Below are 18473 nucleotides of genomic sequence, written 5' to 3' on the forward strand. Positions count from 1 at the left end.
GCCTCTCTCTTTGTTTTTGGGCATTGGGCCCATTTTAAGCTCATTTTAGGAGATAAATCACAGGAGTGTTGTAAAGAGGTTATAAAAGAGAGGAGATAGATAGCAGGTATGGAGTAGTTGGTGCTTGTTAAATACAGAAAGAAGGTGTGCAGGAGCGCTGGTTTGTAGAAGAAACAATTCAATATTAAAATATAACAAAAGATTTAATAGCAGTAAATAAATATCAGATGATAAAAATTCCAACATAAATATCACATGAGCAATATTCTGTGTAATAATCGAACCGTCCTAAATGGACACAATGTGACCAAGCTGTGGATACAATAATGAGTCTATTCCAGATGGAAACAAAGTTTAAAACTGATCCTGAATTAAACAGTAATTGTCAATATGTAATTGATGAACTGGTCGTCATGATAAAATAGAGCCAGCAATATTAAGGTGGCTGCTGCCGGGAGCCGCTGATTGGACACGGACAAGAAATCACCATGCAAATAGCAATGTATAGATGAAATGGGGAAATAGTAGCTCCACCGCTAATAGCGAGAGTATAGCTTGTGTGTGTGCAAGATAGTTACCAGTGTGTCTCTCCAATGTCCAAATGTCCCGAGCGAGAAGCTGCAGGTGCGGCCTCCTGGAGGAGGTAACGCTCTGTCCGCTCGTCAGCGGGAGCCTGTAGCTAGCGGTGATGGCAGGCTGGTAGCCCATGACTGAGGAAACCGGGGTTTTTGACTACCCGGGGAAACGCGTCAAGGAATTCCGCTTGCTCCTGTCTGACCATTACTGATCCGGTTGTCTGAGTCCTGTCCCTGCATGAGGAGTTTATCATGAGCTCTTGGAGGCTGATTGCATTTACACTGGTGAAGCACCTGTCACTACGAAGCGCTCAGTCATCGGCTACCAGCCTGCCATCACCGCTAGCTCCACGCTCCCGCTGACGAGCGGACAGAGCGTTACCTCCTCCAGGAGGCCGCACCTGCAGCTTCTCTTTTGGGACATTTGGACATTGGAGAGACACACTGGTAACTATGAAATACCAAATTACAAAACAAATATTGTTCAAATCTCCTGCGCTCCTAAACTGCAGCCTAGTTCACGCTCTGGAGCACCACACCTTCAGATACACAGAAAAAGAAAAGTGAGCGATTCCCCTGGCGCTGTCCTGTTGTGAGGATCACGTCTAGATATGGCCCTCAGATTCCATCAGACCCGTAAAGAGAAGAGGACTAATTAATCATCAATGGTCTATAATTCAATACACAGGTGGAGGTAATACTCTCCACTCACCTAGTTGCAATTAAATGCGTTCCTTGAAAGGTATCTTTATCTGTTAGAGATCACATAAACTTCTTTCCAACGGAAATTATACCACAATTAGAACCACGCTCACCTTAGTGCAGACATAGAAGTTCATAGAAAGGTTTCTTTGGGCTTCAGTATGAAAATCCACCATACGCATGAATATCCTTATGTATAAAGTTTATTCCAAAAACAGTCTTTAAAAACAATACAAAAGTTCCCACATAAAAAATTCCTTAGTAGAAAGTAGAAACACACTACCAGCCCATAGGGAATGATTTCTCAGTCATACATCTGTATCTCACCCGGAATGAGTCACAAAAGTGAATGGCTGGACCATATAGTAGGAAAAATATGGAAAAACATCCAAATGGTGTAGTGTTCCCCCTTACTTCATTAGCACTATGAAGTAAGGGGGAACACTACACCATTTGGATGTTTTTCCTTATTTTTCCTACTATATGGTCCAGCCATTCACTTTTGTGACTCATTCCGGGTGAGATACAGATGTATGACTGAGAAATCATTCCCTATGGGCTGGTAGTGTGTTTCTACTAAGGAATTTTTTATGTGGGAACTTTTGTATTGTTTTTAAAGACTGTTTTTGGAATAAACTTTATACATAAGGATATTCATGCGTATGGTGGATTTTCTTCATACTGAAGCCCAAAGAAACCTTTCTATGAACTTCTATGTCTGTACTAAGGTGAGCGTGGTTCTAATTGTGGTGTAATTTCCGTTGGAAAGAAGTTTATGTGATCTCTAACAGATAAAGATACCTTTCAAGGAACGCATTTAATTGCAACTAGGTGAGTGGAGAGTATTACCTCCACCTGTGTATTGAATTATAGACCATTGATGATTAATTAGTCCTCTTCTATTTACGGGTCTGATGGAATCTGAGGGCCATATCTAGACGTGATCCTCACACTGGTAACTATCTTGCACATACACAAGCTATACTCTCGCTATTAGCGGTGGAGCTTCTATTTCCCCATTTCATCTATACATTGCTATTTGCATGGTGATTTCTTGTCCATGTCCAATCAGCGGCTCCCGGCAGCAGCCACCTTAATATTGCTGGCTCTATTTTATCATGACAACCAGTTCATCAATTACATATTGACTATTACTGTTTGATTCAGGATCAGTTTTAAACTTTGTTTCCATCTGGTATAGACTCATTATTGTATCCACAGCTTGGTCACATTGTGTCCATTAAGGACGGTTCGATTATTACACAGAATATTGCTCATGTGATATTTATGTTGGAATTTTTATCATCTGATATTTATTTACTGCTATTAAATCTTTTGTTATATTTTAATATTGAATTGTTTCTTCTACAAACCAGCGCTCCTATACACCTTCTTTCTGTATTCTATTTTCAGCAGGTGGCAGATCCTGCTTGTTAGGAGCTGCCAGTTTGGATTAGCATTGTGTTTTTGGTTTTGTAGCGTACTTTCTATTCTTTGTTGATATTCTGTGCTTGTTAAATACACTTTAAACGTAAACGAGTTCTTACCAGGGACTTTGCTTGGGAGTCCAAAGACTTGGACCTCACAGATGGTCAGCGATCGTTTGCTGCCAGGGATGTGGACAGTCACGTATTGCCCCTCCATGCCATCACACTGAAACGCAAGCGTCTGTCCATTGTCCATGGATTCAATGACTCCACATCTGAGGATAATAAACAAAGCAGATGATTATTCTCAGCCAACTGCTAGAACATTCATTGATGACTTCACCACCCCCGTCAACGCAGGCCGTCTCCTCACATGTGAGCCGCCGGGTGATTTATATGTGGTGTCTTCTGAAGAAATGACAATTGCAAATGATGTAACCATCATACTAGTCAGTATGGATGCACAGAGATGTCATCTGTAGGGTAAGGGAAGGTTGTGTAGACTTTACCACCATCACCTTCTCACAAGTCTCCAATATTATACTTATTGAGACAGCTCTGCAAGAGTCGTATGAGGGTTTAGAGATGGCAAAGAAAGTCTGCACTGTGCGGGGTGTGGAAGCAAAGTCGGACTGGCCCACAGATGGACCCCACTGCCAAAGGGCCCCACCTTCTCCTGTATGGGTCAGGTTCCAGACTGTGCACTCAAATTACACATCATTACTCTACTATAGGGCCAGTAACTTGGTTGAGTAGGACCATGGGTGAACTTGGGTACTTGGATTGTTTCTATGGAAACTACACCAACATTAGCCCTCTTGCAAAGTAAAGTGGGTGGTTCTGTCACACCCCTACCCACTCCTTTATAAAGGGGCCCTGTTCTTGCTATGTCCTCTATAATGTTTGGTGACTGGCCAAACCCCTTAAACATGGGCCCCTACCTTTGCTTTCGCTGGTGGGCCCTTTATGTCCCAGTGAGACATGTGGAAGACTGGCAACTGCTTCTGTACAAGGATATTATCAGAAAGAGCACTTACATGGGATTGCTGGTGCCTCCATTTTCACCTGAGTTCCCAATCCGTATCTCGGCCCCATTAATCCTTTCAGCACAGCAGTCTCCTCTGTTTGTGACAGTGACGGTGAATATCGTAAAATTTGACTTGAGGTCAACCATCCACCAGGGGTTGTCTTCATCGCTGGTGCCGGCACATTGTATATAAAGGAAGTTGCTTTCTAGAGATCCATCAATGGCATTTTTGGACTCGCCATACATGTTATACAGACTGGACTGGTGCGAGATGCCTTTGAGGGCCACATTTGGAGCTGCAAGATATTCAAACATACGAAAGATTAATTGATGGAATGGTCTGTAGAGCCACCGATTCTTGGAGGACTCTACTCCAGTCACCGCCCTTATCTAAGTGCACAAGATCATCCTCCTTAGATGCAGATATCAGAACAAACACCACTTTTTAGTTATTTCCAGGTGTTTACTACATTTTCAAAAAAACATTCGTATGCAGCTGTCCAATCCAGGTTTGTGACTCAGCTACAGACAACATCACAGTGGAGTTAGCAGGTAGTCAATGTGATGGAGAAGTTATTGCACGTTCCTAACCTCAATTAGCTTCGTAACTCAATTAGCTTTCTGTGAAGTCTCCTGCATTCGGCGGTCAGTACATACCAACAATTCGTAAAATTATGTAGAAACTGCAGTTTCTACATCATATTACGAATAATATTATGAAAAAAAAAAAACCTTTTGATTTATTGACCCCTTACTCCTTCTATTTTTCTTTAACTATACTTGGAAAAGTAACTAGCTCCTTTGGGTTGTGTTTTCACCTGTATGCAGATTACCACCACAATGATCTATGCTCTCAAGATAATTCACTGTCTTGTTGAACCCTATCACGGAATGTCTTTCTGCTGCCATCTTGGATGTCCCCTTGCCACCTGAAACTCAGTGTTTCAGGAACTGAGCTAATGAAATTTCCAACGGCCAACAGAAGTAACCAAACTGACATTGTTACTTCTGTTGTACAATGACAATAAGCCCTAACCATCAAGTTCGCTGCCTAGGTGTCTATCCATCATTTATCTTATTTCTCTCTTTGGTTGCATTCTGCAATTCCACCACTAGAGGCCGCCTCTACAGCATCTGTTGTTTCCCTTCCCAGCTTTAGCTCATGTTACATAGGGGCCTATTTATCAAACTATATTTTCCCATGAATGAATATATGTAGAAACTGCAGTTTCTACAAAATGTTATGAATTTTAGCTATGTACTAATAGCACAAATTACACACAATGCAGGAGATTTCACTTTTCACAACTGTATAGGAAATTACTGTATATAAGCCCCATACAGGTGTACATGAAATACTCATTGTTCATACTACAAATATAATAATACTGAAATCTGATTAGATACTCCCGTATACTGTATAGAAGATTTTACACATAACTCAGTACTGTACCTCCGTTTGGTGTCTTCAGATCTTTTGGTGCTGTCACTGTATCTAGAAGAACAGAGAATAAAACACAAGGTCTATATAGATCATTTCATTTCTTTTTAATGATGTTTTTCCATTTATTTGTGATATTGCGCCATTTACCTGAACTGGTAGCAGGAACGCCGTAGACCTGGACCTCACACATGACCAGGTTCTCTTCCCGGCCAGGAATGGTGACGGTCACATATTGTCCGATCATTCCGTCGCAGGAGAACGAGATAGTTTCCCCAGATTCGATGGACGCGATGACACCACACCTAGAACACAGCGGGGGCATTATACAGAAACATTCCTGATTGTAAACAGTATATTGTACAGTATGTTATCTTAGGGCCTGATATAGATGTGGTCGCAGAACGCGTCTGCGGACATAGCAGCTATGTGTGAATATGATAATGCAGCAGGAAGTGTCTGAAGGTAAAAGACGCCTCCTCTCAGCATCTGCCACCCGAGTGCTGTGTCCAATGATGCAGCATCAGATCAACAACACGACCAATGAGATGTTTCCAGCATCGACCATATGAGTGAGCTGCAGCTTACTCAGACTGGTCGCCTCCTGCCTGCTTCTAAGGCCAGGAACTCAGAGTCCTCCGACGCAGTCCCCACCCTCGGCGCTCCCAGAAAACAGGGACGACACCCCCCGCCCCCGTTTCTGGGAAAGCAGCACGGCACCAACCCCTTCCCTCCCCCAAATGGCTGCAGCATGTCATACAGGCTGCGGCTGTTGGGCACTGCACGCGTGATCGCAGGACTCGTTCTGCCCATGCTCAGTACGGGTTCGGCGATGCACAGTTTCACCTACCATCGGATTTACGTAGTAAAATAAATCAGGCCCTTACTAAAGAGCAGCGTTGCTTGTCTTAATACCACCACATGATGGGGCTGACGCAGAGGGGGGTGCAGACGAGGCCACGTCTGCGCCTTTTGCTGCAGTAGCGTCTTAATCTTTATTTTAAAGCCGCGCCCGACTGTGGAAGGACTGAGATGCCCATTTTCAGCGCATCACCATCTGACCTTGTACCAGCAGTATCTATGCTTGCTTCTGAGTCGCACTGAGCTTGCCTTAAAGTAAATAACCGTAGTTGCAAGCAGCGACTTTATATTCGCAGAGTGATTGACAGTTAAAGGCCGTTTGGGGGAGGTGGGGGGTGTGCCGCCAAAATTGCAGGCAGGTCGCAAATGTTTCTGGGGAGGGTCGCTGTCTGCATCTGCAATTCCGTACGCACAAAACACGGTCTCAGTTCAGGTGGTCATTCTGCGTGACATTGGGTTACTTAGGAGGCCAATTAGCGAATGTTCTGCATATGTGGCTGCGTATGAGTACACAGTTGCTTGGATTTGTGATGGCGTCTGAGGGCATTACTCGGGTCCTTACCTAGGATTTAATGTCCCTCCATTACTCCGGTCCTTACCTAGGATTTAATGTCCCTCCATTACTCGGGTCCTTACCTAGGATTTAATGTCAATCTATTACTCGGGTCCTTACCTAGGATTTAATGTCCCTCTATTACTCGGGTCCTTACCTAGGATTTAATGTCAATCTATTACTCGGGTCCTTACCTAGGATTTAATGTCCCTATATTACTCGGGTCCTTACCTAGGATTTAATGTCCCTATATTACTCGGGTCCTTACCTAGGATTTAATGTCCCTCTATTACTCGGGTCCTTACCTAGGATTTAATGTCAATCTATTACTCGGGTCCTTACCTAGGATTTAATGTCCCTCTATTACTCGGGTCCTTACCTAGGATTTAATGTCAATCTATTACTCGGGTCCTTACCAAGGATTTAATGTCCCTCTATTACTCGGGTCCTTACCTAGGATTTAATGTCCCTCTATTACTCGGTCCTTACCTAGGATTTAATGTCAATCTATTACTCGGGTCCTTACCTAGGATTTAATGTCCCTCCATCACTCGGGTCCTTACCTAGGATTTAATGTCCCTCCATCACTCGGGTCCTTACCTAAGATTTAATGTCCCTCCATTACTCGGGTCCTTACCTAGGATTTAATGTCCCTCCATTACTCGGGTCCTTACCTAGGATTTAATGTCCCTCCATCACTCGGGTCCTTACCTAGGATTTAATGTCCCTCCATTACTCGGGTCCTTACCTAGGATTTAATGTCCCTCCATTACTCGGGTCCTTACCTAGGATTTAATGTCAATCTATTACTCGGGTCCTTAAATAGGATTTAATGTCCCTCTATTACTCGGGTCCTTACCTAGGATTTAATGTCAATCTATTACTCGGGTCCTTACCTAGGATTTAATGTCCCTATATTACTCGGGTCCTTACCTAGGATTTAATGTCCCTATATTACTCGGGTCCTTACCTAGGATTTAATGTCCCTCTATTACTCGGGTCCTTACCAAGGATTTAATGTCCCTCTATTACTCGGGTCCTTACCTAGGATTTAATGTCCCTCTATTACTCGGTCCTTACCTAGGATTTAATGTCAATCTATTACTCGGGTCCTTACCTAGGATTTAATGTCCCTCCATCACTCGGGTCCTTACCTAGGATTTAATGTCCCTCCATCACTCGGGTCCTTACCTAGGATTTAATGTCCCTCCATTACTCGGGTCCTTACCTAGGATTTAATGTCCCTCCATTACTCGGGTCCTTACCTAGGATTTAATGTACCTCCATTACTCGGATCCTTACCTAGGATTTAATGTCCCTCCATCACTCGAGTCCTTACCTAGGATTTAATGTCCCTCCATTACTCGGGTCCTTACCTAGGATTTAATGTCCCTCCATTACTTGGGTCCTTACCTAGGATTTAATGTCAATCTATTACTCGGGTCCTTACCTAGGATTTAATGTCCCTCTATTACTCGGGTCCTTACCTAGGATTTAATGTCCATCTATTACTCGGTCCTTACCTAGGATTTAATGTCAATCTATTACTCGGGTCCTTACCTAGGATTTAATGTCCCTATATTACTCGGGTCCTTACCTAGGATTTAATGTCCCTCCATTACTCGGGTCCTTACCTAGGATTTAATGTCCTCCATTACTCGGGTCCTTACCTAGGATTTAATTTCCTCCATTACTCGGGTCCTTACCTAGGATTTAATGTCCCTCCATCACTCGGGTCCTTACCTAGGATTTAATGTCCCTCCATTGCTCGGGTCCTTACCTAGGATTTAATGTCCGTCCATTATTCTGGTCCTTACCTAGGATTTAATGTCCCTCCATCACTCGGGTCCTTACCTAGGTTTTAATGTCTCTACATTACTCGGGTCCTTACCTAGGATTTAATGTCCCTCTATTACTCGGGCCCTTACCTAGGATTTAATGTCCCTCTATTTCTCGGGTCCTTACCTAGGATTTAATGTCCCTCCACCACTCGGGTCCTTAACTAGGATTTAATGTCCCTCCATCACTCGGGTCCCTACCTAGGATTTAATGTCCCTCCATCACTCAGGTCCTTTCCTAGGATTTAATGTCCCTCCATTACTCGGGTCCTTGCCTAGGATTTAATGTCCCTCCATTACTCCGGTCCTTAGCTAGGATGTAATGTCCCTCCATTACTCGGGTCCTTACCTAGGATTTAATGTCCCTCCATTACTCTGGTCCTTACTAGGATTTAATGTCCCTCCATTACTCTGGTCCTTACCTAGGATTTAATGTCCCTCCATTACTCGGGTCCTTACCTAGGATTTAATGTCCCTCCATTACTCGGGTCCTTACCTAGGATTTAATGTCCCTCCATTACTCGGGTCCTTACCTAGGATTTAATGTCCCTCCATTACTCGGGTCCTTACCTAGGATTTAATGTCTCTCCATTACTCGGGTCCTTACCTAGGATTTAATGTCTCTCCATCACTCGGGTCCTTACCTAGGATTTAATGTCCCTCCATCACTCGGGTCCTTACCTAGGATTTAATGTCCCTACATTACTCGGGTCCTTACCTAGGATTTAATGTCTCTCCATTACTCGGGTCCTTACCTAGGATTTAATGTCCCTCCATTACTCGGGTCCTTACCTAGGATTTAATGTCTCTCCATTACTCGGGTCCTTACCTAGGATTTAATGTCACTCCATTACTCGGGTCCTTACCTAGGATTTAATGTCCCTCTATTACTCGGGTCCTTACCTAGGATTTAATGTCCCTCCATTACTCGGTTCCTTACCTAGGATGTAATGTCCCTCCATTACTTGGGTCCTTACCTAGGATTTAATGTCCCTCCATCACTCGGGTCCTTACCTAGGATTTGATGTTTCCTCCATCACTCGGGTCCATACCTAGGATTTAATGTCCCTCCATCACTCGGGTCCTTACCAAGGATTTAATGTCCCTCCATCACTCGGGTCCATACATAGGATTTAATGTCCCTCTTTACTCGGGTCCTTACCTAGGATTTATTGTCCCTCCATTACTCGGGTCCTTACCTAGGATTTAATGTCCCTACATCACTCGGGTCCTTACCTAGGATTTGATGTCCCTCCATTACTCGGGTGCTTACCTAGGATTTAATGTCTCTCCATTACTCGGGTCCTTACCTAGGATTTAACGTCCCTCCATTACTCGGGTCCTTACCTAGGATTTAATGTCCCTTCACTACTCGGGTCCTTACCTAGGATTTAATGTCCCTCCATTACTCGGTTCCTTACCTAGGATGTAATGTCCCTCCATTACTTGGGTCCTTACCTAGGATTTAATGTCCCTCCATTACTCGGGTCCTTACCTAGGATTTAATGTCCCTCCATTACTCGAGTCCTTACCTAGGATTTAATGTCCCTACATTACTCGGGTCCTTACCTAGGATTTATTGTCCTTACATTACTCGGGTCCTTACCTAGGATTTAATGTCCCTACATTACTTGGGTCCTTACCAAGGATTTAATGTCCCTCCATTACTCTGGTCCTTACCTAGGATTTAACATCCCTCCATTACTCGGGTCCTTACCTAGGATTTAATGTCCCTCTATTACTCGGGTCCTTACCTAGGATTTAATGTCAATCTATTACTCGGGTCCTTACCTAGGATTTAATGTCCCTATATTACTCGGGTCCTTACCTAGGATTTAATGTCCCTATATTACTCGGGTCCTTACCTAGGATTTAATGTCCCTCTATTACTCGGGTCCTTACCTAGGATTTAATGTCAATCTATTACTCGGGTCCTTACCTAGGATTTAATGTCCCTCTATTACTCGGGTCCTTACCTAGGATTTAATGTCAATCTATTACTCGGGTCCTTACCAAGGATTTAATGTCCCTCTATTACTCGGGTCCTTACCTAGGATTTAATGTCCCTCTATTACTCGGTCCTTACCTAGGATTTAATGTCAATCTATTACTCGGGTCCTTACCTAGGATTTAATGTCCCTCCATCACTCGGGTCCTTACCTAGGATTTAATGTCCCTCCATCACTCGGGTCCTTACCTAAGATTTAATGTCCCTCCATTACTCGGGTCCTTACCTAGGATTTAATGTCCCTCCATTACTCGGGTCCTTACCTAGGATTTAATGTCCCTCCATCACTCGGGTCCTTACCTAGGATTTAATGTCCCTCCATTACTCGGGTCCTTACCTAGGATTTAATGTCCCTCCATTACTCGGGTCCTTACCTAGGATTTAATGTCAATCTATTACTCGGGTCCTTAAATAGGATTTAATGTCCCTCTATTACTCGGGTCCTTACCTAGGATTTAATGTCAATCTATTACTCGGGTCCTTACCTAGGATTTAATGTCCCTATATTACTCGGGTCCTTACCTAGGATTTAATGTCCCTATATTACTCGGGTCCTTACCTAGGATTTAATGTCCCTCTATTACTCGGGTCCTTACCAAGGATTTAATGTCCCTCTATTACTCGGGTCCTTACCTAGGATTTAATGTCCCTCTATTACTCGGTCCTTACCTAGGATTTAATGTCAATCTATTACTCGGGTCCTTACCTAGGATTTAATGTCCCTCCATCACTCGGGTCCTTACCTAGGATTTAATGTCCCTCCATCACTCGGGTCCTTACCTAGGATTTAATGTCCCTCCATTACTCGGGTCCTTACCTAGGATTTAATGTCCCTCCATTACTCGGGTCCTTACCTAGGATTTAATGTACCTCCATTACTCGGATCCTTACCTAGGATTTAATGTCCCTCCATCACTCGAGTCCTTACCTAGGATTTAATGTCCCTCCATTACTCGGGTCCTTACCTAGGATTTAATGTCCCTCCATTACTCGGGTCCTTACCTAGGATTTAATGTCAATCTATTACTCGGGTCCTTACCTAGGATTTAATGTCCCTCTATTACTCGGGTCCTTACCTAGGATTTAATGTCCATCTATTACTCGGTCCTTACCTAGGATTTAATGTCAATCTATTACTCGGGTCCTTACCTAGGATTTAATGTCCCTATATTACTCGGGTCCTTACCTAGGATTTAATGTCCCTCCATTACTCGGGTCCTTACCTAGGATTTAATGTCCTCCATTACTCGGGTCCTTACCTAGGATTTAATTTCCTCCATTACTCGGGTCCTTACCTAGGATTTAATGTCCCTCCATCACTCGGGTCCTTACCTAGGATTTAATGTCCCTCCATTGCTCGGGTCCTTACCTAGGATTTAATGTCCGTCCATTATTCTGGTCCTTACCTAGGATTTAATGTCCCTCCATCACTCGGGTCCTTACCTAGGTTTTAATGTCTCTCCATTACTCGGGTCCTTACCTAGGATTTAATGTCCCTCTATTACTCGGGCCCTTACCTAGGATTTAATGTCCCTCTATTTCTCGGGTCCTTACCTAGGATTTAATGTCCCTCCACCACTCGGGTCCTTAACTAGGATTTAATGTCCCTCCATCACTCGGGTCCCTACCTAGGATTTAATGTCCCTCCATCACTCAGGTCCTTTCCTAGGATTTAATGTCCCTCCATCACTCGGGTCCTTACCTAGGATTTAATGTCCCTCCATTACTCCGGTCCTTACCTAGGATTTAATGTCCCTCCATTACTCGGGTCCTTACCTAGGATTTAATGTCAATCTATTACTCGGGTCCTTACCTAGGATTTAATGTCCCTCTATTACTCGGGTCCTTACCTAGGATTTAATGTCAATCTATTACTCGGGTCCTTACCTAGGATTTAATGTCCCTATATTACTCGGGTCCTTACCTAGGATTTAATGTTTCCTCCATCACTCGGGTCCATACCTAGGATTTAATGTCCCTCCATCACTCGGGTCCTTACCAAGGATTTAATGTCCCTCCATCACTCGGGTCCATACATAGGATTTAATGTCCCTCTTTACTCGGGTCCTTACCTAGGATTTATTGTCCCTCCATTACTCGGGTCCTTACCTAGGATTTAATGTCCCTACATCACTCGGGTCCTTACCTAGGATTTGATGTCCCTCCATTACTCGGGTGCTTACCTAGGATTTAATGTCTCTCCATTACTCGGGTCCTTACCTAGGATTTAACGTCCCTCCATTACTCGGGTCCTTACCTAGGATTTAATGTCCCTTCACTACTCGGGTCCTTACCTAGGATTTAATGTCCCTCCATTACTCGGTTCCTTACCTAGGATGTAATGTCCCTCCATTACTTGGGTCCTTACCTAGGATTTAATGTCCCTCCATTACTCGGGTCCTTACCTAGGATTTAATGTCCCTCCATTACTCGAGTCCTTACCTAGGATTTAATGTCCCTACATTACTCGGGTCCTTACCTAGGATTTATTGTCCTTACATTACTCGGGTCCTTACCTAGGATTTAATGTCCCTACATTACTTGGGTCCTTACCAAGGATTTAATGTCCCTCCATTACTCTGGTCCTTACCTAGGATTTAACATCCCTCCATTACTCGGGTCCTTACCTAGGATTTAATGTCCCTCTATTACTCGGGTCCTTACCTAGGATTTAATGTCAATCTATTACTCGGGTCCTTACCTAGGATTTAATGTCCCTATATTACTCGGGTCCTTACCTAGGATTTAATGTCCCTATATTACTCGGGTCCTTACCTAGGATTTAATGTCCCTCTATTACTCGGGTCCTTACCTAGGATTTAATGTCAATCTATTACTCGGGTCCTTACCTAGGATTTAATGTCCCTCTATTACTCGGGTCCTTACCTAGGATTTAATGTCAATCTATTACTCGGGTCCTTACCAAGGATTTAATGTCCCTCTATTACTCGGGTCCTTACCTAGGATTTAATGTCCCTCTATTACTCGGTCCTTACCTAGGATTTAATGTCAATCTATTACTCGGGTCCTTACCTAGGATTTAATGTCCCTCCATCACTCGGGTCCTTACCTAGGATTTAATGTCCCTCCATCACTCGGGTCCTTACCTAAGATTTAATGTCCCTCCATTACTCGGGTCCTTACCTAGGATTTAATGTCCCTCCATTACTCGGGTCCTTACCTAGGATTTAATGTCCCTCCATCACTCGGGTCCTTACCTAGGATTTAATGTCCCTCCATTACTCGGGTCCTTACCTAGGATTTAATGTCCCTCCATTACTCGGGTCCTTACCTAGGATTTAATGTCAATCTATTACTCGGGTCCTTAAATAGGATTTAATGTCCCTCTATTACTCGGGTCCTTACCTAGGATTTAATGTCAATCTATTACTCGGGTCCTTACCTAGGATTTAATGTCCCTATATTACTCGGGTCCTTACCTAGGATTTAATGTCCCTATATTACTCGGGTCCTTACCTAGGATTTAATGTCCCTCTATTACTCGGGTCCTTACCAAGGATTTAATGTCCCTCTATTACTCGGGTCCTTACCTAGGATTTAATGTCCCTCTATTACTCGGTCCTTACCTAGGATTTAATGTCAATCTATTACTCGGGTCCTTACCTAGGATTTAATGTCCCTCCATCACTCGGGTCCTTACCTAGGATTTAATGTCCCTCCATCACTCGGGTCCTTACCTAGGATTTAATGTCCCTCCATTACTCGGGTCCTTACCTAGGATTTAATGTCCCTCCATTACTCGGGTCCTTACCTAGGATTTAATGTACCTCCATTACTCGGATCCTTACCTAGGATTTAATGTCCCTCCATCACTCGAGTCCTTACCTAGGATTTAATGTCCCTCCATTACTCGGGTCCTTACCTAGGATTTAATGTCCCTCCATTACTCGGGTCCTTACCTAGGATTTAATGTCAATCTATTACTCGGGTCCTTACCTAGGATTTAATGTCCCTCTATTACTCGGGTCCTTACCTAGGATTTAATGTCCATCTATTACTCGGTCCTTACCTAGGATTTAATGTCAATCTATTACTCGGGTCCTTACCTAGGATTTAATGTCCCTATATTACTCGGGTCCTTACCTAGGATTTAATGTCCCTCCATTACTCGGGTCCTTACCTAGGATTTAATGTCCTCCATTACTCGGGTCCTTACCTAGGATTTAATTTCCTCCATTACTCGGGTCCTTACCTAGGATTTAATGTCCCTCCATCACTCGGGTCCTTACCTAGGATTTAATGTCCCTCCATTGCTCGGGTCCTTACCTAGGATTTAATGTCCGTCCATTATTCTGGTCCTTACCTAGGATTTAATGTCCCTCCATCACTCGGGTCCTTACCTAGGTTTTAATGTCTCTCCATTACTCGGGTCCTTACCTAGGATTTAATGTCCCTCTATTACTCGGGCCCTTACCTAGGATTTAATGTCCCTCTATTTCTCGGGTCCTTACCTAGGATTTAATGTCCCTCCACCACTCGGGTCCTTAACTAGGATTTAATGTCCCTCCATCACTCGGGTCCCTACCTAGGATTTAATGTCCCTCCATCACTCAGGTCCTTTCCTAGGATTTAATGTCCCTCCATCACTCGGGTCCTTACCTAGGATTTAATGTCCCTCCATTACTCCGGTCCTTACCTAGGATTTAATGTCCCTCCATTACTCGGGTCCTTACCTAGGATTTAATGTCAATCTATTACTCGGGTCCTTACCTAGGATTTAATGTCCCTCTATTACTCGGGTCCTTACCTAGGATTTAATGTCAATCTATTACTCGGGTCCTTACCTAGGATTTAATGTCCCTATATTACTCGGGTCCTTACCTAGGATTTAATGTCCCTATATTACTCGGGTCCTTACCTAGGATTTAATGTCCCTCTATTACTCGGGTCCTTACCTAGGATTTAATGTCAATCTATTACTCGGGTCCTTACCTAGGATTTAATGTCCCTCTATTACTCGGGTCCTTACCTAGGATTTAATGTCAATCTATTACTCGGGTCCTTACCAAGGATTTAATGTCCCTCTATTACTCGGGTCCTTACCTAGGATTTAATGTCCCTCTATTACTCGGTCCTTACCTAGGATTTAATGTCAATCTATTACTCGGGTCCTTACCTAGGATTTAATGTCCCTCCATCACTCGGGTCCTTACCTAGGATTTAATGTCCCTCCATCACTCGGGTCCTTACCTAAGATTTAATGTCCCTCCATTACTCGGGTCCTTACCTAGGATTTAATGTCCCTCCATTACTCGGGTCCTTACCTAGGATTTAATGTCCCTCCATCACTCGGGTCCTTACCTAGGATTTAATGTCCCTCCATTACTCGGGTCCTTACCTAGGATTTAATGTCCCTCCATTACTCGGGTCCTTACCTAGGATTTAATGTCAATCTATTACTCGGGTCCTTAAATAGGATTTAATGTCCCTCTATTACTCGGGTCCTTACCTAGGATTTAATGTCAATCTATTACTCGGGTCCTTACCTAGGATTTAATGTCCCTATATTACTCGGGTCCTTACCTAGGATTTAATGTCCCTATATTACTCGGGTCCTTACCTAGGATTTAATGTCCCTCTATTACTCGGGTCCTTACCAAGGATTTAATGTCCCTCTATTACTCGGGTCCTTACCTAGGATTTAATGTCCCTCTATTACTCGGTCCTTACCTAGGATTTAATGTCAATCTATTACTCGGGTCCTTACCTAGGATTTAATGTCCCTCCATCACTCGGGTCCTTACCTAGGATTTAATGTCCCTCCATCACTCGGGTCCTTACCTAGGATTTAATGTCCCTCCATTACTCGGGTCCTTACCTAGGATTTAATGTCCCTCCATTACTCGGGTCCTTACCTAGGATTTAATGTACCTCCATTACTCGGATCCTTACCTAGGATTTAATGTCCCTCCATCACTCGAGTCCTTACCTAGGATTTAATGTCCCTCCATTACTCGGGTCCTTACCTAGGATTTAATGTCCCTCCATTACTTGGGTCCTTACCTAGGATTTAATGTCAATCTATTACTCGGGTCCTTACCTAGGATTTAATGTCCCTCTATTACTCGGGTCCTTACCTAGGATTTAATGTCCATCTATTACTCGGTCCTTACCTAGGATTTAATGTCAATCTATTACTCGGGTCCTTACCTAGGATTTAATGTCCCTATATTACTCGGGTCCTTACCTAGGATTTAATGTCCCTCCATTACTCGGGTCCTTACCTAGGATTTAATGTCCTCCATTACTCGGGTCCTTACCTAGGATTTAATTTCCTCCATTACTCGGGTCCTTACCTAGGATTTAATGTCCCTCCATCACTCGGGTCCTTACCTAGGATTTAATGTCCCTCCATTGCTCGGGTCCTTACCTAGGATTTAATGTCCGTCCATTATTCTGGTCCTTACCTAGGATTTAATGTCCCTCCATCACTCGGGTCCTTACCTAGGTTTTAATGTCTCTCCATTACTCGGGTCCTTACCTAGGATTTAATGTCCCTCTATTACTCGGGCCCTTACCTAGGATTTAATGTCCCTCTATTTCTCGGGTCCTTACCTAGGATTTAATGTCCCTCCACCACTCGGGTCCTTAACTAGGATTTAATGTCCCTCCATCACTCGGGTCCCTACCTAGGATTTAATGTCCCTCCATCACTCAGGTCCTTTCCTAGGATTTAATGTCCCTCCATTACTCGGGTCCTTGCCTAGGATTTAATGTCCCTCCATTACTCCGGTCCTTAGCTAGGATGTAATGTCCCTCCATTACTCGGGTCCTTACCTAGGATTTAATGTCCCTCCATTACTCCGGTCCTTACTAGGATTTAATGTCCCTCCATTACTCTGGTCCTTACCTAGGATTTAATGTCCCTCCATTACTCGGGTCCTTACCTAGGATTTAATGTCCCTCCATTACTCGGGTCCTTACCTAGGATTTAATGTCCCTCCATTACTCGGGTCCTTACCTAGGATTTAATGTCCCTCCATTACTCGGGTCCTTACCTAGGATTTAATGTCTCTCCATTACTCGGGTCCTTACCTAGGATTTAATGTCTCTCCATCACTCGGGTCCTTACCTAGGATTTAATGTCCCTCCATTACTCGGGTCCTTACCTAGGATTTAATGTCTCTCCATTACTCGGGTCCTTACCTAGGATTTAATGTCACTCCATTACTCGGGTCCTTACCTAGGATTTAATGTCCCTCTATTACTCGGGTCCTTACCTAGGATTTAATGTCCCTCCATTACTCGGTTCCTTACCTAGGATGTAATGTCCCTCCATTACTTGGGTCCTTACCTAGGATTTAATGTCCCTCCATCACTCGGGTCCTTACCTAGGATTTGATGTTTCCTCCATCACTCGGGTCCATACCTAGGATTTAATGTCCCTCCATCACTCGGGTCCTTACCAAGGATTTAATGTCCCTCCATCACTCGGGTCCATACATAGGATTTAATGTCCCTCTTTACTCGGGTCCTTACCTAGGATTTATTGTCCCTCCATTACTCGGGTCTTTACCTAGGATTTAATGTCCCTACATCACTCGGGTCCTTACCTAGGATTTGATGTCCCTCCATTACTCGGGTGCTTACCTAGGATTTAATGTCTCTCCATTACTCGGGTCCTTACCTAGGATTTAACGTCCCTCCATTACTCGGGTCCTTACCTAGGATTTAATGTCCCTTCACTACTCGGGTCCTTACCTAGGATTTAATGTCCCTCCATTACTCGGTTCCTTACCTAGGATGTAATGTCCCTCCATTACTTGGGTCCTTACCTAGGATTTAATGTCCCTCCATTACTCGGGTCCTTACCTAGGATTTAATGTCCCTCCATTACTCGAGTCCTTACCTAGGATTTAATGTCCCTACATTACTCGGGTCCTTACCTAGGATTTATTGTCCTTACATTACTCGGGTCCTTACCTAGGATTTAATGTCCCTACATTACTTGGGTCCTTACCAAGGATTTAATGTCCCTCCATTACTCTGGTCCTTACCTAGGATTTAACGTCCCTCCATT

At 43.7% G+C, this 18473-nt stretch overlaps 1 protein-coding gene across 1 annotated transcript in view; it reads right to left on the reverse strand.

Moving 5' to 3' along the window:
• The window catches only part of LOC148473943 (uncharacterized), a 68785-nt gene that overhangs the window by 36914 nt on the left and 13398 nt on the right, over positions 1-18473 (reverse strand). The window contains exons 4-7 of the mRNA XM_088459326.1: positions 5323-5477; positions 5185-5226; positions 3742-4027; positions 2825-2979 (exon numbers count right to left, since the gene is read on the reverse strand). Coding sequence (XP_088315452.1) covers positions 2825-2979; positions 3742-4027; positions 5185-5226; positions 5323-5477 — 638 coding nt within the window. The remainder of the gene's footprint in view (positions 1-2824; positions 2980-3741; positions 4028-5184; positions 5227-5322; positions 5478-18473) is intronic.

The sequence above is a fragment of the Taudactylus pleione genome, unplaced genomic scaffold, assembly GCF_031769625.1.
Source record: "Taudactylus pleione unplaced genomic scaffold, aTauple2 ptg000905l, whole genome shotgun sequence".
Lineage (NCBI taxonomy): Eukaryota > Metazoa > Chordata > Amphibia > Anura > Myobatrachidae > Taudactylus > Taudactylus pleione.